The following is a 21,698-nucleotide window of genomic DNA, read 5'->3' as shown; positions in this document are numbered from 1 at the left end:
AAACCAACCAATCGGAAAGCACCATAATATAACTACAGCATGGTTTAACATGGTCGTCACCTGATGTGTCCAGTCGTCCATCTTCTTCTCTTCGTTTCAGCTCATCATTTCATCTTCACTTCAGCGTCTCCAACATTAATGATTGAAAAGAGAAGAAATTGACTCTTATCTTCTTTCTTAAGTGAAAATAAAAAATGGAAACTTTGAGCTGACTTCTAACAGTCCTCTAATAGCCTCTCCTCATCAGATTACAGATTTCACAGTTCAGATCCGTCCGTGCAGAGCAGATCCTGATCTAACCCATATTTCACACACGGATCCTTAAAATAAGTCCGTCCTCGTATGAATGTCTGCCGCTCCGGAGACGAAGAGGCTGCTGAAACTGTGCCAGGTGCTTCAGGTGTTATAATGCTGTGAATCACTCCGAGCAGATGAGCCTGAATGAGTTTTACCCACAGGAGAGGTGACGGCAGGTCGGAGCACACTTTATAAAAGGATGTTTTTACTAGCGAGTGCATGTAGTGAGTGTAGGCAGCGAACAGAAGCATGTGTGCAGTAAAAACTCACGAGACTGTAGTGAATTTGTTCTCTCCTCTGACACCTGAGACGAACATCCGGCTGCTTCCTTCACACGCTGCAGCGGTCTGTGTCCGTCTGCTGTTTAGTGCTGAGCAGGCAGAACCAAGGTCCATTTGGATTTGAGTTTGTGTCCTGGAAGCTGATGTCTGTGTTTCTTATTGGAGATTAGTTAATATCAGAGTTGCAGAATTGGCTGCCACAGCTGCCAGTGTCATATCAACCATCTCTACGTTTTGTGAGGTGCAGGAGTTCGCTGCTGTTTCAACATTTAGGAATTAGAAACCACTAAATGTCTTTCAAAACTTGTTTTCTAACCCTGACCAACCGGTCCTTGTACTGAAACCTAACCAGAACATAAGCACAGTGTTGCCCTGACCCGAAAGTGAAAACATGCCACATGAAGAAATGTGAAGTTTCATGTCTGGGTTTTGGAGAAACGTACATTTATATGACGACCTACATTAAAATCAGTGTTTTTCCCTCCTGTGAGTATAAAAATATACATGAATTTACATCTAAGGAAGTAAGAACTGTGTGTGTCAGCCTAAAATATCGTCTGTCTCTGTGCTGTGGAGCGAACATTGTCCTCCAAAAGACACATCACTGTTGCACTTGATTTCCATGAACACTCCTGCTGCAGTTCACGTTGCCTCCATCTCAAACACATGAACTCCAGAGCACCACAAATAAACAGTGCCCAACAAAAGCAATGTTTCCTCCTGTTCCTTGGATTAAAAACTGCCGTGAGCAGCTGTTTTTTCATTTACCGAATCTTATAAATTGAAATTAAAATTGTGTTCCACCTTCAGTAAGAAGCAGTAGACACAGAGAGAGTATGGAAGTCAAATGTACCAAAAGACGGATTAAAACCTGACACCTAATTATCTAAATCATTAATATGTGTTTTGTTAACATGTGAGTGCACAACAAAAAAAAAAAAAAACTTGACTTGCACAAAATCCTCAAGTTTCAGTCAATTTCTTACATTTTATTACTGTTGCACCATTTATACAAGTACATATAATTTTGAATGCATCAATTTTCCATATCTTTTTTTTGTTCTGTTTTTCGGATGAACGTGTGGGGTGGAAGTAGCAGGTGGTGAGACATGGAATGAAAATATCAACTGTAGTTGCCATGGATGCAGACTGAGAAATCTTTTTTTTTTTTTTTTTGTATTTTTATTTTTAATTTTTTTTTTTCTCCACTTGACCAAAAAGACAGGACTACAGGTTCACCCAACCACGGACATGCAATTTACTGAGTCAAGAGAGGAAGAAAAAAGTGAACCGAGTGACACGCGGCGCTCCTCCAGTGTTCGTTTCTGCTACGGTTTGACAAGTGCTGGGAGGAAAACAACATCCTGTGTCAGTCGGATGGAACTGAAACGCTGGCGAATGGATGGATGGATGGATGGATGGATGGATGGATGGATGGATGGGGTGAGTAAATATATACGTTAACATACCGACATGTATGCAGAGGTGGAGATGACCAAAGTACATTTCACTCAAGCGCTGCAGTTCGGTTCCATCTTAAGGTGCTGGTATCTCACGCAACGGAATTTTATAGTATTTACTCCCAAACACACAGATTATGAAAGATCGCTGCTGGTATTTCTCGTCCTTCCATGTTTCCTTATTCATCTCCTTCCTTGTTTACATCTTACCTTCCTTCCTTATTCCCTCATTCCTTTGTTTCTCTCTTCACTCTCGTCACTATCAGTACCTTCACCTTGGATGACAATGCAGTACTTTGCTGCCGTGGAGTATTTCTCCACCACCGTTATATAAATACTTTTATATAAAGTAAAAAGATGCAGGTCAGTACGTCCCTCTGCGCTTGTTTCTATATCTTCACTCTCTCTTTCAGTCCGTCTTTACTTCTTTTCTTTCTTCAGCTCATATTAAAGCAGGAAAATCCCCACAAAGCTTCTTCTTCAGGTCCTTCCTTCCTTCCTTCCTTCCTTCCTTCCTTCCTTTCTGCTGTGGAGTATTTTTCCAAAGTAATATTGATACTTCTACTGCAGTTTAAAAACACAGAGTAAGTACTCGTCTCCACCGCTGCACACATGTACCTACATGTCATATATATCTCTGAAAGCAAACTGATGAGATGCAGAAATGATGCATGAGGAGTGAAAATGATCAAATCAAAAGCTCCCTTTCCGTGTGTGAGGCTTTTCCATCCCATCATGATAGCTATGGTGTGTGGTTGCCATAGAAACAAACCCCCCCTCCCCTCCCCCCCTCCTGTCCTCAGCGGGATCAGACATCTCATGACCGACCTGGACCGAACAGCTCTCGTCAGTGACCTCGTCTCAGGTGGTTTCACCTGCTTCGATACCCAACCGGTGAGGTTTCACTCCACAGGGACGGACGTGGATGTGGAGCTGTTAGACGGCTCCACGAGTTCTGGAGTGTTTGTTTGAATTTCTAAGGCAGGAAATACCTTAACGCCATCATCTGAAAACATACGCAGACAGAAGTTGGAGATTTTTGTCTTTTTGTGTTTGTTAGTTCTCTCTATCTTTACGCTCTCACACTATACTTTTACTTTTTGTGTATGTGCTGCAGCTCAGCCTTGATTGTAGGACTTTTAGAGTTTGTCTACTGAAGATAATCACAGGTAAGATCCAGATTAATTATTCTGTTTTGAGCGACACAAATGAACTGATAATGCAGGAAACGTCACCGACTTGGTATTTTTTATCAGAACACCTCCAGCCCGGGACTGTGAAGCCTGCTCGTCCAGGTCAGCAGTAGATTTGTCTGTTGAAATTAAAAAATCTGCTCAAATTAGTCACCAGATTGCGACGGAGGATCAGAGACTTCCCTCAGACTTTCTAATAACACTGCGGAGGTCTTTGCAGCAAGGCTTTGCAGATTTTTTAAGCGTATTACAAATGTTAAAAAACCTCTTAGTTCACTTATAATATAGCTAAGGGTTTCAGTACAAAATCTAGAAGTCTATCTGAAAAAATTCCTACGACTGTTTTGTTACGTCTAAGAATGTGTTTCGCTCTGCAAAGTCAGACTTCTTCAACCTCGGAAATGTCCCAGAAAGCCCGAAACATTCTCGGTCCTCACGTGAGATTTAAACGTTAAGAGTTGGTTGAGAGAGTGGCGTGTGACCCAGAGAGGAAACGTGGATGGTAACGCAACCCAGCAATACTAAAAAAAAAAGCGTTGGAGGATGGGTTAAAAAAAAGGACAGAGCCACAATTGAGCCGAAGCTGAGAACACAATGCTCTGAAGAGGAGGATGAGAGGAAGGGTGAGAGCTGAAGGGTGGACGGATCAATGGTCCAGCTGGTAAAGTGATTTCTGAACCCTCCCCTCCCCCCACCTCCCCTCCGTCCACTCCCCTAAACGTTTGACTGGTGACATCCACAGAGCGGAGGGTGCACGGATGAACGCTGGCCTTCTGCGGGCTGAGATGGGTTAAACCTCTTGACGTACGAGGGAGAGGGATGATGGAGGTGGAATGGCCGACACAGACTCGTATCAAAGTTCAAATACTACAGCAGAAAAAAATAAAATCAAACATAACAATAATAATAGCAATAATCATCTGCAGCGGTGGGAAACTTCTCCAGGTGGTTGCTCCAGTCCTCCTCGTTCAACACATCATCATTATTACAATTATTATCATTATTGTTATCATCAGAATATGGGTGGGCTAGTTAATTTCATTTTCACTTTTTTTAATCTTCATCATCGTTGAGTTAGGTACTTTATTTTTTTAATTTCCGAAAAGAAGCTGTCCATTAATCTTGAACTGCTACGGTTTGATCCTTGCTTGGTGCCTCTGTGGCGTTCGCCTCCTTGGCGGGAGGCTCGCTGGCTGGTGTTGAACTAGGGGCTGCAGCGGCCTCCTTTGCCGGCGCCTCCGTGGGCTTGGGGTCAGGGGAGGCAGCGGGGGCCGCCTCGGCTTTGGCTGCTGGTGCCGCGGGGGCCTCAGTCTTTTTGGCGTCGGCCTCATCTTTACTCTCAGCCGCCGGGGTCGGCGCCGCGGCCTTAGCCTCGGGCTCCTTGGCGGCAGGGGCCGCTTCCTTGGCCGGGGCGGGAGCAGCTGGTTTCTCCTCAGCCTTGGCGGGCTCGGCGCTCTTAGGTGCCTCTTTAGGCTCGGCGTTGGCGGCAGGTTTCTCGGGCTCCTTTGCGGCAGGAGCTGCGTTCTTCTCCTCCTCTTTAGGCGCTGCAGCGTCTGCTGCCGGAGCCTCCTTGGCCGCCGTGTCGTTCGCTACCTCCTTAGTGTCGGCAGCAGCCTCGTCTTTGTTGTCTTTCGGCGCCTCGCTCTCCTCAGCGGAGGCCCCCTCTGCCTTGGCATCCTTGTCTTTGGCCTTTTCATCGTTTACATTGTATCCCTTCTTCTTTTTGCTGAGCTTGCCTCCCATTTTGGATCTCTGGCCTCTGAAACAGAAGGAAAAATACATGAATTTCAGTCAATTCGTTCATCTTACTAAGAAAATGCAATAAAAAAGAAAGCACATCCCCAAACCAAGCATGAACCAAATGTGAGCAAAAGTAAAAAGCTCCAGACTGAAATAAGAAAATATCGCCACAAATGACTGATGTGATGTTTGTGCAGCAGTCTCTCTCTTTTTGTGATAGAAATGACTCATTCTGTTGCACCAGCAGCGTCGCGGTGTACAGACTTGTCTGTATGAGACGGCGAGTGCAACATCTTGACATGTAGGCAGGAGCTTCATGAGAGCAGGAGGAAAATGATGCACACAGAGACGATGTGCAGTAGTTATGTGCATTTATGGAGAAACATCTCTCAAGTTGCATTTTTGATGTGTTCTCTCAGCCTGAACCACAAACCCCTCAGAGAGCCGCTCAGCACGATCTCCGCTTCTTTCAGATCGAGCAAAGCTTATTTAACCATGATGAGAGGAAACAGCACTGAGCTGCTACAGACAGAAATTAAAAGAAAAGAGTAACAGCAGTTCGATTCTGTGATGAAAGAGACAAACTAAGTCTTATATTCCATCAGAGACCGTCACATCTTGTCCTCACCTCTCAGAACAACAACTCCTAATCAAGAAAGTGCCTCCACAGCTGAGACGCTGAGAGAAAATTACAATTTGTGTCACAGAGACAACACTCCAGTCAGAAAGGTTTATGTTCCTCTAACTGAGTCCACAGCTTGAAGAGATGTTAGTAAAACATTCGAAATCATCGTCAATGAACAATCAGCGAGTCGATGAGATGCTTCCTTAAAGAAAATAGTTCCGACATGAAGCTGCTCACAGCAAATCTCTGCGAATTCTTAAGTACCCTGGGCATGATTTCTGGAAAGAGACATCTCTGTTGACTTTTCTAAATGTACTTCGTCGTTTTGCTGAGCACCACAAGCCGAGTGCCATCTTGTATTTGAGGGGAGGCAGACGTCTCTACAGCCGACGATATCTCCTAAATTCGACAGCTCACACCGAACTGATCCGGATCAGAATGTGTGGCATACGAGCGCCCCCTGGTGGTCCGTGAAGAACTGGTAAAATATGATGTTTTAATCAAACGCTTCTCAAACTTTCTGTGACTTCTACCTGAATCAGCTTGGATGTCAGGTTTCGTCCAGTCAACCATTTTTTATCACCATTTTGCGACACCACGATATTACAGTTTACATCAACAGCGCTCAGCAATGGGCCGCGATGCGAGACTGAAATTCTCTCGTTTGGCGCCAGACATTGTGTTATTGATTTCTCAGGTGTTAAAGATGCCAGTAGATTCAATAAGTGAGCAGGGAAGGCTTTAGTAAGACCGCCATCTAATGAGGCTGTAATGTGTAATATATTGTTGGCTCTGGATGGATAAATAGCACCGCACGTAGGAGGACAAATATGTATCCTTGATTTTTGGGTGAACTTTCCCTTTAACAGATTTAACAGAAACTAAAAAAAAAAAAAAAAAAAAAAAAGCAAATAAAGCCCCAATCTGCCACAGTTATTAACACCGAATCCTTAAACGTACAACATCGTGTCATCAGCGAAGAATATTCTCCTGGAAAACTGAACGGAAGCTGGAGACTTCTGTGTGGCGGCACTCAAAGATGGCTTTACATGTGATTAAGAGCTGTAGGTAAACAGCCACTGAGCAGGTAGATATCAGTGTGTGTAGGCAGGCTGCACACACACACACACACACACACACACACACACACACCTGCAGATTCCTGGCTCACTCCCTCAGTCGAAGCCTTTTTTCATGGATCTCACCATCTGTCAGCTCGACAGGGAAGAGGACTTCAATAGCACAACAAATCAGGCTTATTAGGAGCAAAGACTCAAGAACGGCACAATTTGTTGTTTGAAATATGAAGTCTGTATATTGATGCTTAAAACTGCCAGAAACAACTTGGCATTCCGTCCCGCTTATTACGCCAAGAGAACGTGCAATTTATGTTTCAAAATCTGCCTTGAAATCTCCGAACTGCTGCGTTCACCAGAGAAAAACTGAAAAGGTTTTTTTCTTCAACCTTGACAATGTTTTGACAGGAAAATACTCAAACTATTTATTTGCTGTTCTTAAAAAGGCAACAATCTAAATGTGACAACGAGAAAGCCCTCGGAGAGCACACACCTCCGCCGAAACACAGCCCTCACATCTTTAATCCATTTTCGGATCCGAAGCTGCATGAAAACACTCAAAAGTGACAGACAGTCGTGGAATTCACGAGTCAAAACTCTGCCAGGTATCAACTAGGTGCAGCACTTCATGACAAAACTGTGAAACCAAAATAAATTCACAATCTCACAATAAATCTCTGATTTCTTTCACCAGAATAAAATGTTGGCAGCAAATGAAAATGGCGTCAAATAAACTTCTGAAAGTCCTAAAACGTGGTGACTTTAAAGGACTAACTTTCACAACACTTTGAGATTATTCTTCGCTGACGTGTTTGAAACCAAACCATCTCTTTGTTCTTCCGTCTGCAAATGTGAAAATGTGTCAGGACGTCTCTGAGAGCAGACGTGACCTTTTCCACCCAAACAAACCCGACCACTGAGGCACTCTGCTGGCTACTCACAGATTCGCCCTGTGAATGGGACAGAGCCGGCGGTGAATCCACTCAAAATGCTAATCACCTCGTCGCCGCTGACTGAATTCCTCCACTATTCATGCAAAACTCCCCTGAACGTCCAACAGTCGGTATCTGCCAGGGCCGCCGCTCCTGCCGCAGCTTTATACGGAGCCACAATGGAGGTCTCTCTGCTGCATCACATCATTTGACTCCCGGCTTGCGCTGCCAGTACAATGACTCACAATCATCTGGGCGGACAAAGGCTTCTTTTCAACCAAAGGCACGCTTCCTCGCTGCTGGGCGTGTGGTTTTAGTGTTTGAAGAGCTGGGGCAGGGCCGAGACAACCTGGAGAAAATGCTCCGGGTCGCACAAAGGACTTGATTTAACCTGTGAGCTGCGGGACAAAAGGAAGTCTGACGTGCACGATGTGAACTTACAGCATCACTTCATGCAGACGGTGACTTCAGGTGGACGTTTAGCAGAGCGTCCCACCAGAAGCATAAGAGCTCCAGATGTCCCATGACTAAACAAATTCTCCAACTTGCTTTACCAGACATCCTTCCTGTCACCTCGTCTCTAAGTTAATTAAGTTAAATGGATTCTTTCGACCCTTCAGACGTCTCCATGAAGACTTTAGAAAGTGTCGCTGCAAACACAGTTTCATTGTCGCGGTCTGTAAAAAGCTAATCTTCTCACAACGTAAATCCCTGATCGCAATCTCTGAAATCACTTTCTTGTTCCCTGACCGAGGTGTTCTGTGGAAATCTCTTATACTTTGAAGAAAACTACTAATCAGCTAGATTTGTCCTGTGCAGAAGCCTCTGCACTGCTGCTCAGGCTTCAGTGTGACACTTTAATTTAGACCAACGATGCAGGAGGAGTTACTGATCTGTCCGTCTCTCCTGTCAGACTGCATTCTGTTCAGCAGGATGAGTGAAGCGTCAGGATAATAAAATCATGTTGCAAGATTCTGACCGAGCGTGTTTGTTGCCTAAACTTGATTGAAACTTAATGATTAAAAGTCTGGAAACGCCGACATGATTTGGTTTAGAAGACAATGACCTGTTTTGTGATTTATGGACGAGGACGTTCATTCATTCATTCATTCCTCAGATGGATTTTAGACACAGTTGGGCCTCTTTAAGGTTTTGCGCTCTCCACGCTCTTTAATGCAGTCTTCACACCGCTCAGTGAAAAACCTCCCTGGTCCATTTATTTTCCCTGAGAGTGCAAACACACAAGATTAACACTACCTGCGCCTTTTTTTTCCTGCCGCTTTTCCGTCGTGTTCAGCAGTTGCCTCCCCTAAAACCACCGACTCTCCAATCGCTCAACCCCGGCGAGCTGCTGAGTTAACAAAACACAATGATTGATCACAGCAGCGCTCGGAGAAAAAAAAGTATTTACACAACAACATTATTAATCGACGATCAGATTTGTGTCTGGCGAGTGTGAAAAGGCGGCAAAGAGGTTTTTAAGACGAGCACAGTTCCCTGAAGGAGCAGATGGCCGAGTCCTCCTCAGATCTGTTCTCTCTCTCTGACGACTCATCTGTCACGCCCACACGCCGCCGCCGCTGCCGCCGCTCGCCTGTCTCTTTCTCGTCTACGCCGCTCGCCTCCCACTTCCTTCTCTCTGCAATAATCCCTCCATCATCACTCCAGCCTCGCCTCTCCTCCGTATCTCTGCGCTCGTTTGCTTCACCTGCAGTGTTTTCTGTCCTGGGTGTGTAATTTCACTCCTCTGAACTGCTTCTCCTCCCTCCTCTGCAGCCATCTCTCTCTCTCTCTGTCTTTATATCTATATTTTCTTTGGCAGGTCTAAATTCGACTCTCCCTGCTGGGATTATTTCTCTCTTTCTGTTTCACTCTGTTAGACGCACCTTCACTATCTTTCCTCTCAGCTGGATCCTCGTCCTGCTTAAGAAGAACACAAAGTTAAAGGTCCACTGTTTGGGACTCCAGCTCAGCTCTACGGAGCATTTTAGTGTCTTTGTTACAGTATGTGTTGGATATTTATCAGCTGTTTTTTTTTAACCTCCTGAACAACAGAATTCCTTGTCAGCCTGCTAAATATCGACCTGGTGCAGTATTTGATCTGGTGTTTCTGTTTTTAAGTTCAGACGATGATTTTATGGGTTTGGTTTGTTGTGTTTTTGTTAATATGTAACAGATGTATGAACAGTGACCAGGTAATGTGTTCCTCTCTGTCATTATTCGATCACTGCCTTCTCTTGGCACATGTTCGGGGGTCAGATTGTCTTCCCTCCCTCCCGTCCCTCTGCTGGGGCAGATGGAGGTCTCCAGGAGGTCCTGGGGTCTCAGTAAATCCCCGGCCGTGGAGCAGCGGTGAGTCCGGCCTGGCAGGTTCTCCGTTCCTGCCGTCCAACATGACACGTTAAAGGTTAAAGCTGTCGCCGGCCGACACCCCGGCCCGATCGGACTCACTCGCTCCGCTTCCACGTCCGATGGAAAATCATATGGACGGCAGAGAGCAGGAGGAGCTGCAGGAGCACTGACCACAGTTTGGTTTCCGCATGAAGACACTTTTTTTAGATCATGTCATGGAAAACCTCTTCCTTCCACATTTACATGAAATTACTCAAGTGCTTTCTCTTAACCTCAACTGGTGTTCCTCCTTCACCAGCCTGGATTAAATTTGTAATACTGGATTCAGTGGCTCACTGAAACTCTGTACATTCTCCCCTCTAAAATCAAAAACGCATCCCTCGGCATCAGCAGCACCGTGTCTTTGTTCCTAGAAGCCGACATTTTGGGAGTAACACGGTTTTCACGGGACTGTGACACGGACAGATCGTCCCATTTTGAATCCAGCCTGCAGCTAAAAAAGCAACACGGTTTCACCTCGTGTGTCACACTGACCTCCATTTTAAGACAGTTCTACCTTATCACAGTGCGACTGAGCCACTCTCAGCGGCTGCAGCTGTCCGTTTCAGCCCGGCTGCTGTAGATTTAGACTCGATCAGTGCTCAGTCAGTCGGCTCTTCACCTGACCTCCCTGACACTGCAGCTGTCAGATTAGTAACGACTCCAAAGCCTCACACAGATTGGTTTTTCATGGCTTTAAGCAATTTGCCTGCATTTTTTTTCTTTTTTGGGTGGGGGGAATCTGTCAGAAGCGCTTAAAGTGTTGTTTGTATTCATTCAAACTAACACGTCCTTTTCTGATGGCACAATATGGAAAAATGTTGTTAACACTCTCCTCACTGGAGTGTGGACTTTGTTCTAGTGTCGAGAGGAACACAAAATCACCTCGACTGCTCCACGTCTCCTTCATGTCTCTGGGTCACCTTGGCACAAGCGCTGCCATCACAGCGTTTAATGGACCTCAGTAACGGATCTTTACAGGACAGATGGCAAAACAAAACTCTCGAGACAAGAATTGCATTTGAGAAAGAGGGACAGATGACGGTTGTCAGAAGAGAAAAAAGTCCAGGGAAAACTCAGACAGCGACGTGGAGGACGCTCCTCCACCCTTCAGCACGTCTAGAACCAACACGACCCCTCCGGCCGCGGCCCGGCACGATGCTGCTGCAGCCATTAACATCACAGATCAATTAGCAGTCAACGAAAAGTTCAAATGCAAACGCACACTGCTGCGATAGTTGTGTGAACATGTTGTAAGAGTCACTGAATGAAGAATGAAGTTTGCAGCTCAGCTTAGTTCCTGAAAGTGCCACATGTTGCCAGGCAACAGTAAACAGAAAAGTACAGAAACCCATGGAGCTGATTTACATTTTTACATTTCACCTTCAGCTCCACTTCCTGCTCACGTCATCTTCCACAGGCCCTCATAAATTCAAATTTCTGGCCACACTCCCGGGGGACGAAGTATATTTTATCGTGTCTTACAGAGGATTTCTCGATAAACCGCAGTTTACTCAGCTGCCAGTCTTTTCTCCGCAGACCTCAGTTATACAGCCGAGGTTGCCAGATACAGTCGCCAAGGTTTTATTCTTTATATCGACATGAAACCTGGACACTTCACCCTGACAACACAACACACATCTTGTTAGGTAAGCTGTGGAACTTTTTAAGCTCACTGCCATATGAAGGAGCACAGTGAAGTGAGGTATCTACCCTGTGTGCTCCCAACATGAATGTAAAGCTATAATTCATAACCCAGGCCGGAGCACTTCCTCCCGCTGCCATCCAGCTGGATGATTTCAGACGAGTCTGTTTCACCAAACTGCAGCAGGCGAGTGCAGGGAGCTGAGCGGACGGGCTGGAAAACTGGAGCAGAAAATTTGGCCCAATCACACTCGCAGACACACAAATAAAAAAAAATAAAAAAAGCCCTCTGCACCGGCGCTTTGCACTGAGTTGGAAGTAAAAGGGGGGAGCAGAGGATGCTGGGAGCTCACAGTCGGTGGAGGCCGATTTGATATATTCAAGTCGCTGGAATGACAGATTGGAGTCCATGACGACGGTTTGAGGAGGTGAAATTCTCACATTGTGCCCGGATGATTTTCCCACAGAGGCGTGCTATTTTAAAAACGCAGAGCTCCAAAACCTTGGCGAGCGAGGAAGTATATTTTCTGCCACCGTTTCCGCCACATTTTCTACACTCATACTCCAGCCTGAAAGCGTAGAGCTGCCTGTGAATTTCAGGATACAGTAGCAGGCACAAAGCGTATCATCGGTGCCGCTCCCCTGTGTCAGAGCTAGCAGCAGAGCCGGCAGCTAACAGCTATTTCTGTCCAACTGTAAACACATTCGCTCTGCTGTGACCTCCAGCTGTGTGCACATCGTTTCATTCACGTGTACAGAAGGAAGGTGTTCAGAGCTCGAACGTACGACTACGTTTCATATTCATCTGGACGAGAATCCAGGAGGTTTTTCTGCCAAACTTGACTTAATTTCACGTTGTGTGTCGTCTGTCAGCGTCGCCAAAGACATAAAAATAGTTGATTGATCGTAACGTGATGATAAGGGTCGTTGGGAGTCAGTAGCCATGTTTCCAAGCGAACTAAATCAGAGTGTGAATCTGGTGTGTTTCCATAAACTGTTCTGAGCAAATGAACGAGGCCACGTAAAGCGTCATTTCATCACAGGATGACGACACAGAGGCCGGAGGTGAACAAAGTGTCAGCTAGCATCGGCCATGTTGCATGCTGTCCACAGATGAGGAAGAAATGCAGTGATTATAATGTAGACAGAGAACAGCTGATCAGTCATGTAAGTTGAAATGCTTTGTGGATTGACAGTCAACCTATTCAGTAGTTTAGATGTCGAATACTGCAGTTTTGGGATGGAGGCCGACCCCACCTACAAACTCAAAGCAGCAGTATTTGATAAGTTATAAATTGGACCTCTAACTATAACTCGAAATACCTGTTCAGATAAAATACGTAATCTGTCAGTGCCTTCCGAAAACACGAAACAAATATCACAAGCTTGAGCAACGACAACTTCTGAGTTATGATGTATAAAAGTTTTTATTTTCGATATTTACCAAAGTCTTCAACAGCAGCGCTACAAGCTAACTGCTAATGTTAGCATGCCAACACGCCTGACCGTACTGCAATGAATTATGGGTATTTTGCTGAAAGTCTTGGTATCACCTGAACTCGCCTGTAAGTCTGACCCGGTTGTCTCAGACAACAACACCAACAACAGTCTCTGGAGCAGTTCGCAGCAGAAACAAGGAAAGACAACACGTCAAGAGGGAACGACAGAGTGTTGCAGGTCGCTGAGCAGAGAGAGGAAATGATGTCACTCAACACTGTTGTCACATAATCAGAGACGCTTACAGGCTTCATCACTCCAGTGCTGGTTCTGAAACACACATTCTATCTGACAGATAATGGACCCACCGTCTCTACGGCTGTATCTCTTTATTGCAGTTGTTTTATATGCACTTAACAAAGTGTTCTAATATTATGGGATATCGCCCTCAGTGATGTCTATTGTTCTCTCGGTGCATTATCATATTGCATTGTTTTTATCCAGATGCTTTTATGCTTTTATTTATTTTATGTGCTTTTGACAGAACAACACTCAAGCTGCAGCATCCAGCGTCACACTGCAACCAAGAGTAGTTTTGCACAGAGTTCTACAGAAATGGGACGAGCAGCTCGTTTGTGGTAAACGACTTCTCATGCAGACAAACTTCTGCCAGCTTTGCAGACACGGAGGTCATGTGAGCGTCTGAGGACGAGAGGATTTTGCAGAGTGAAATGCCACCGAATCCACAGAGAGGGACGTAATCCCTTTCTCTTCTGTTTTGTTTTGTCTGCCGTCGGTTTTCCTCTGCAGCCAACAAAGCGTCCGGAGCCATTTTGTATTCAGTAATAAACGTCTCAGTAAAAAAAAAAAAAAGAAAAAAAAAAGCGTCTCGCTGGCTTTCATCTCAGCCGAGTGCGTCCTCTGACTCGTAAGCAGCAGCTGAACACACAGCGGCTCTCTGTGGTCGCACGGCGCCGATCAATAACCATTTCCAGCCCAGGAGTTTTCTCAAGCTCTGTCAATTTGAGGATTGATCCTCTAAACACCAATGAATCATGGTGCTGTTTGTGTGTTTATCAATGCCTGTGTGTGTGTGTGTGTGTGTGTGTGTGTGTGTGTGTGTGTGTGTGTGTGTGTGTGCGTGCGTGTGCGTGTGTGTGTGTGTGCGTTCAGCCTGAGGCCAGAATAAGCAGTGGGCAGTCTGTGTGTACTCTGGGTAATTAGAACAAAGTGATGACTTGTTGAGATCACTTCCTGCTTCAGAAATAAATCCAGAATGTGCTATTAGTTCAACGTTGACAAACTGCAGCGAGCAAAACTGTTTAATTTCCTCCTTTTTACATAAAGAACAAGCTGAAATAAATGACTCTGATCTGATCTGCAGACGTTCCCTCTGCTCCACCAGTCGCAGCCGCTCGCAGCTATGATCCACCATCTTGTTTCACAGTTAAATATCTCAGGAAATATTGGGTAGATTATATAAAATGTGTTTCATAACATGACAAAAGACTTTCCTGTCATCACTTTGCGTTTGGTGTTATTAAATGTGTTGGCGACTCTTTACGAGCCACTAAAGATGTCGATTAAACGTTCATATTTAGACGATATTTCACTGGGACTGGAAATACTGGCTTTGAACTGTGAAATTTGAATTTGGTTTTCTTTTAGTCAGGTCAATGACATATAATCATATGTACAGGGCTCAAACTAGCAGTCGTCAACACTAAGCACTATGCTGTTTCATATGTAAATGAATAAAACTGCTCTGATCACATCGTCCTGGTAACGTTTTGTTAGCAGTACGCAGACGATATAGCTCCATATTTATCAAATTTAATATGAAAAATTAAGTTAAATGAACTTCACCTGCTAGTGCAGCATGACATTGGAGAAATCCCTTCATGTTAATCATTACTGTCTCTCATTCAACCAACAATTCCTCAAAATAATCCACAAATGTCTGTTTTGTAAGAAGTGGATGTTTTTCAACTGTACATCACTCAGGTGTCCACTAAAAATCAACACTGAAATCCCAGTTTATTCTCATTGGGTTGAAATAAAAATGTGTATTCTAAAATTACAAATCAACACAATTGTGACACAGCAGCAGCAGCAGCGCACCTGAAAGCATCATGTGTGTAGCTGTGCAGACTGCAGATACCAGCGCTGTAGTCACCGTGACTGATGGGTCCTGTCAGGTGCGCTCGCTGCCTCGACTCTGTTTTCACAGACTGATAAGAGAGTCGGAGGCCGCGGACGAAGCCAGCCGCCCGTCACTGAACCTCAAGGCCTGTTTGGTATTTACACGCTCGCTAACCTGCCACCTCTGCTGGGAAAACACCAACAGCCAGCCTCAGAGACGCTCTGTCGGATCTCCCGGTTAGAGACTGGTTATTTCTGATTCACTTTACTTCCTGTTTCTTCATCAGGTAATGAATAACTGAGCTTCTGTATCCCAGCGAGAAGCAGCGTGAGGGGACATGAGCCGACTCGCCCGGCGGCTCCTCCGGGAGGTGACGCTAATTTAATGAAGTCTAATTAGTGTCGCAACCTGTTGTTGGAGTTGGATCAGATGGAGCTGAAGGCAAGCTGTGCAGTCTAACAGGAAACATGGTGAACCCCACATGATGTCACAAGTCACTAATTATGTGACCAATCAGAGCGCTACGTTGACATTTAATTGGCTGTCATGAGTCTAATGATTTCACGTCATTAAACCGAGTGTTTGTTACATCTTGGGTCTCAATCTTACTTCAGATCTTAGCTGAGGCTTCTACAACACTGAGGTCGACTGTGAACGCAGCTTATTATGACCCATGTTTCTTGTCAGGCTGTGACCTCTAGTGGCCAGAGTAATTATTACAGCAGCAAAGGAGGAAGTGAGGGGAACCCGGGAGATGTACAGACTCTGCCATGTTGCACCGCCATGTTTCTACAGCAGCCCAGAACGGACAAACCAAACACTGATGTTAGAAAGCCTTTCACATGTTCACAGTCACATGAAGAGGGGGAGGTCTGGGATACTGAACTGGTCAGTCTCACTGGACCTTTTTAAGAGATTACCTAAAGTTTTACAACACTGAACACAGAAACTCGTCTTCTCAGGTGAACTGGAGAATCTGGAGGTGACACCGATTTAACCCGAGTCATCAGGTGTAACTGTGTCTGTTGAATCCAGTAGATTTTCTAAAGTTATGCTGCAGAGCTTACGTACTAAAAGGTACAAAAAGGTCTCAGTGTGTGGGCAGCATCACACCTGGCTACTTTAAAGAGTCCAGCACACCTGCAGGTTACGACACCTGACAAATCTGTGATGTAAACGTGTGTTTGTGAGACGTACGGTTGCATAACGTGCATCGATCTGACTTGTCTGCCTCTGTCAAACACCCCAACACACGAGATGAGACTGTAATGATTGAACAGAGCTGTGATTGTGTTCAGAGGTGACGGGCGTCTCAGTATGTCTTCAGAAACATGCAGGGTGACACATCGACTTCTCAGTTCTTTGTCGTCTGCGTGAATAGAACAAATCGACCCGCCACTGAACTTTGAACGCTCGACACGTTGAGTGGCAGCGACACACGAAGCTATGGATCCATATTCAGTCTGAAGGAATCTGCACAGGTCACATGTGACACTCTGGTCTGAGGAGCTCTGTGATTGCAGGTTGAGAGTTCAGGTGTGTGATTCTGTTCCAGCTCCTCACACCTGAGCCAGGTGAGGCTGATTGCAAAGTCTAGAAATAGATCCCCATGAGCACAAATGTAGGTTTCAGGAAGTCTATCTGGACGTCATCGTTACTGCACATAGAATTTAGAAAGCGGCTTTAGGTTTTATATATTTTCTTCTCCTTCAGGTCAGCTGTGAACAGTCCAGTGTCTGTGTGAGGGATGAAAATCCACAAATCTTCATTCCTGGTTTTGCTAAAAACACATTTTATTGTTTAGTTTAAGCTGAAACGGTTGTCCAGCTCTCAGTCAGCCCATGGAAGTGTGCGCTTCCTAAAGTCTAACCACACTTCTTTAAAATGTTCTTGAACGTGACGTGGACTTTGGTGGTAATTTATGATCAAGTAATCCCCAAATCTGTCCTTTAGGGTCAGATCCAGTTCACAGTAAGGAAGATGTAGGACCACTGGGACGCTGGAAAATCAAAATCAAATCAGTGAAGCAGACGAACGTATATCTTCTGTTGCTCTTTAACCTTCTCCTGGATCGTGAATCTTTCCCTTCAGGCTTGAAGATGTTGACTTTTAGATTAATTTTCACTCCAGTTCCAGTCGTACTTGACATTAATGAACCTCATGTTTCGACAAGGGTCCAGTTCTGTGAGTTATAGGCAAACACCATTGTGTGAGCAGCTCTGAATGTGACTGCAGTGTTGACCCATACAGCATAATGAAAAGATAAGATGAGACGACAAACATGAACTTCACAGGTAAATATGTAACTTGTCCATATGGAGCGGAAGTTCATCTCTGAGAGCAAACAGGTCAGAGCTCCAGATGGTTCCTCTTTATCACACACACAAATGAAGATGAGGAATGCCAAATATCCAGATATCATTCTGCAGTATTATCTCACCATGTTACAGCATTTTCCACCTGTTCAACAAACACAAATGTAGTTTTTTTTAATGTCTTTCTCCTGCTGTGCCTGCAAACCAACTGGATCCAGTCAGAGATATTCTCCAGTGAGGAGCCATCACTCTGCCGGCTGTTGTGGTGTTATTTACGAGGCTTGGGGCAACATCTCCAGGTGATGCATGTCTCTCTGGGGAGTCGTTTCTCCGCAGGTAGAGTCGTTACTGTTGCGGCAGCAGAGGAATATTTGTCTGGTCAGTAACTGAAGCGCTGAATTAAAACAGGAAGCTCATCGATCCTGATTTATGATGTTTAACGAAAGGCGACTAATGTTTAACACGACTTCCAGTCGGCACTGATTTGATGCTATCAAGTAAAAATACATTTGGTTGAGTTACGTATCGTATTTTTGGTCTGTTCATTGGTCAAGAACTGAGATCGGCCGTCTGAAGAGAACAGAACCGGTCCCCGACACAGAACATGTCACATTGTGATTACGGGAATCATGACTCTGAGTCGTGGACGGTGACGGTGAAGGAACGGACCAATCACAGCACACCGTAACACCGAACTACATGTTGTTCTTGAAGTTCAACGCTCTGATTTGAGACTTTGTGGTGTGTTCAGCCGTACACACACACACACACACACACACACAGATCAGCCACAGCTAACCGTGCAGCTCTCCGCTCTGTTGATGCAGTCTGATTTAATTTACTGCAATAACAAGCTGCTGTTTGGCCGCCATCCATTTTTCTGGCCGGTTTGATAGAAAAGCTGTTTGCCAACCGGGCCGAACCCGAAACATTACCAATCCAGAACCTGCAGAGTCACAGTGACAGTGTCCTTGTCTGTCTTTGGGAGGAGGAATTTCAATTTTACACCTTAAAACTAATTCAATCTTAAAAGTGAAGTTTTTCTTCGGTCATATGAAGCTTTGTCTGGTCGATGCTAAAGACTTTAAAGTCTTTATTAGATTTACTCAAATAAAACTAAAGATATTGTGTTAAAAAAAGTAAAAGTCTCTCATTGTATGTGATGATTAATTAAGTAATAAGACTGGTCATTAATGTAATCCAAAAGTGCAAATAGAGTATAATGTTAATATATTTACCTGTATGAATTTTTTTTTAAGATCCAATATTCAGCATTTTTCTAATTTTCTGAATTATTTCTCCCAACATCCATCCAGTTCCAGTTCAACTCCAGATGAGGTGAATGAATAAAAATACTCTACTTTGACTCTGATACAGCAAAGTAACTAGTTACTAAAGTTATCAAATCATTTTAATGGAAGTAGTAATGTAACTTCAGGATTCAAATTATCTGCAAACTTAAATTTCAACTCCACTACTTGTTCTTCAAAATTGTACTTCAGTGCAGTACTCGAGTAAATGTACTTAGTTACATCTGGTCACTGGTCTGTGGGGGTTAATGTCAGACTGAGGCTGAGGTCCGAAAAGTTAACTCGGGTTAAGTTAAGAAAGGCTCGGTCCAGTAGCTTCCAGCTCTCTTGGCGACACTGCGGCCTTCCTGTCAACACGAGCTGTGATCAGTCGAACAGAAGCCTGAAGATGTTCAAGTAGTGTCGTTTTTATGTGTGTGTTTCTTGTCAGATTAGATTCAGAGTGAGATGTTTCATGGTTTGTACAGAATCTGCACGTTATTGAGGAGAGGAAGCGATTAGACCACGTAGCAGAGCTCAGAGTGACGGTCTGTGTTTCTGCAGAAGGCCACCGAGGCACCGCTGATGCATGTACTCACACACACTCACACACACACACACACACACACATACACACACAAATACAAGAGCTTTGGTTCATGTGTGCACAGATAAACACACACAGTGTTTATTAATGAGCGATGTGGACAGTGTGTCTGAGAAATATGTGACCTCTGACCGACCCACAGCTCCACTCTCTGCTAACACACACACACACACACACACACACACACACACACACAGCCATCCGTCAGCCTCAAGGTTGCTATAAAGAAAACAAGAAGGGGCCCCGCGTCGCAAAATGTAAACTCAACCAAACATTCACATTTAAAGAGATAGCGCGGCTGAAAACGCCTGCGGAGAGACGGGAACAGGGACGGACGGAGTTTAGACTTTGTTCCGTGAGTCAGAGATAAAAGCTGAGATGAAGAAACATTTAGACGGTAAATGTAGATGTTTATAGTCGGGACGGGACAGCTTGTGTAAAGGATTTGTCTCTCCAGTCAAAAGAAACGTTCATGTAATTGGAGAATGTACGTCGACGGCCGCGTGCTTCAGTACAGAGATGTGACATGACGGCACCTTCGATCACGGTGTTGTATTGAGTTTTCTTCCAGTGAGATTAAAAGTGAACGGTTTCCGATAATTACGGCCTCTATGAAACGACTTCCTGTTAGTGAGAATTATCTCCAGACGGATTTGAGAACCTGAGCTGCTGCAGATCTGACTCGTGGGTTTTTTGACTTGCAGGGGGGTGAATTTAGGTCCTGATGCTGAAACTGCCGACACCCCACAGCTCCAGGCGGCTCTGTGAGTCATCGCTTGTTTATGAGAAAACATGCGATGTAGAATATGCTCTGCTCGACGCCGCGGGGAAGGGAGTCCTCGCCGGACGCATGAATGAGCTGGACGAGTTAAAGAGCTTCACTCGTCTCTCTGCGGTGCTTCGTCTCAGGCAGACGGTGACCCGGTGCTCGTTTTAATCTGGTGAATATACACTGTCACTGTCTGGATACCTCAGCTGAGACGATCCAGCTCATGGTCATAAGTCAAGGACTCTTCCTGCAGGAGAGTGAAGTTACTTTCCCTCTTCCTCTCTCCTTCATCAGTACGAGCCCGGGGTCAGACTGTGCTGGGTGTTTGTTTTTCACTGCCTGCGGTACCAGATGGGTGGTGTTCACTACATCGGTGCAGCTCAGACCTTGTCAGGTGAGTCGTCAGTCCCAAATATAAGGTCAGTAAGTTGCCTGTCTGATCGTTTCCTGTCAGCTAAACTTCTGCAGCTCTCACAGAGGTGAACTCCATCAGCTGTCACCTGCACAGGAAACAACAAATCATAAAGCTGCAGCAGATCCAAGAGGAAGCAAATCATCTGTCACCATCATCGATCATATCTTTCACATGTAATCGAGGGATTCATTCACTGAGATGGTGAAATGTTTATAAAACATCATAAACCTGCCTGGTGAAGTTTTCTCAGACCAAAAAACAACATTTCTCACAAATGAAGCAATCAGAATAAATACATAAAAATAAACGTATCCAAGCATCCAGATTCCAACTGATTAGAAAAGATGTCAGGCGATGTCAGGATGACTTCTACTTGGGTAGAGAAATCTGACTTTTCATGGGATTTGTTGAAGGTAAAGAAAATATGAATCATAGCTCTAAAATAGACGTGTACCTGTTCACCTGAGAGGCTCAACAACCTTCCACATAATGTTTACAGGCTGATCTTCCGCCAGTAATCTGTTCTGTTTCACCTTATAAAAGATCTCTGTACTTAGATTTCATTTTTCATCTCAGCAGCCGTCATCAGTGTCTGACAAATCTACAGATCCTCCGCAGCCTTTGAAAGAAACTTTATCTCCCTATCTCTCACTGTGATCCTCTCTTTGTCTCTGGAGTGGTATTAAGCGGTCAGATTCTGCTTCATTTCACCTGGTAAATGTCGCGCCGTGACCTCCACGAGTCTGCATCACCTTCTGCATTTAAGGCTTTTAGCTGATGCCCTTGGAAATCCGGCAGCAGACGGAGGATAGCTGTGTCTATCGGCAGCATTGCAGAAACCATCGGCTGAGGTCAAAGTGGGAGCCATTTGGCAATAAAACACTTCTGTGTACTTAATGTGCCTATGGAGGGAAAAAAGACCTTGAAAGTAGAAAACAAGTCAAGGTGAAAGGGGTTGAAAAGTTTCTCTCTCCACACAAACCAAAAGTACTTTCCTTCCACATTAAAGGCTTTGTTAGTGATCCAACTCTCTTTTTTCTGCGTTTTCTTTCCCACACATTATTTCCATTATCACAAAGGCACT

General features: G+C 44.8%; 1 protein-coding gene across 1 annotated transcript in view; it reads right to left on the bottom strand.

Moving 5' to 3' along the window:
- Positions 1-1,541: 1,541 nt before the first annotated feature.
- The window catches only part of basp1 (brain abundant, membrane attached signal protein 1), a 43,245-nt gene continuing 23,088 nt past the window's right edge, over positions 1,542-21,698 (bottom strand). Inside the window, exon 2 of the mRNA XM_037083052.1 lies at positions 1,542-4,990. Coding sequence (XP_036938947.1) covers positions 4,348-4,974 — 627 coding nt within the window. The 5' untranslated portion in view covers positions 4,975-4,990 and the 3' untranslated portion in view covers positions 1,542-4,347. The remainder of the gene's footprint in view (positions 4,991-21,698) is intronic.

This window comes from Acanthopagrus latus, chromosome 21, assembly GCF_904848185.1.
Source record: "Acanthopagrus latus isolate v.2019 chromosome 21, fAcaLat1.1, whole genome shotgun sequence".
Lineage (NCBI taxonomy): Eukaryota > Metazoa > Chordata > Actinopteri > Spariformes > Sparidae > Acanthopagrus > Acanthopagrus latus.
The sequence above is the reverse complement of the archived record's forward strand: the minus strand, read 5'-3'. Positions and strand labels throughout refer to the sequence as shown.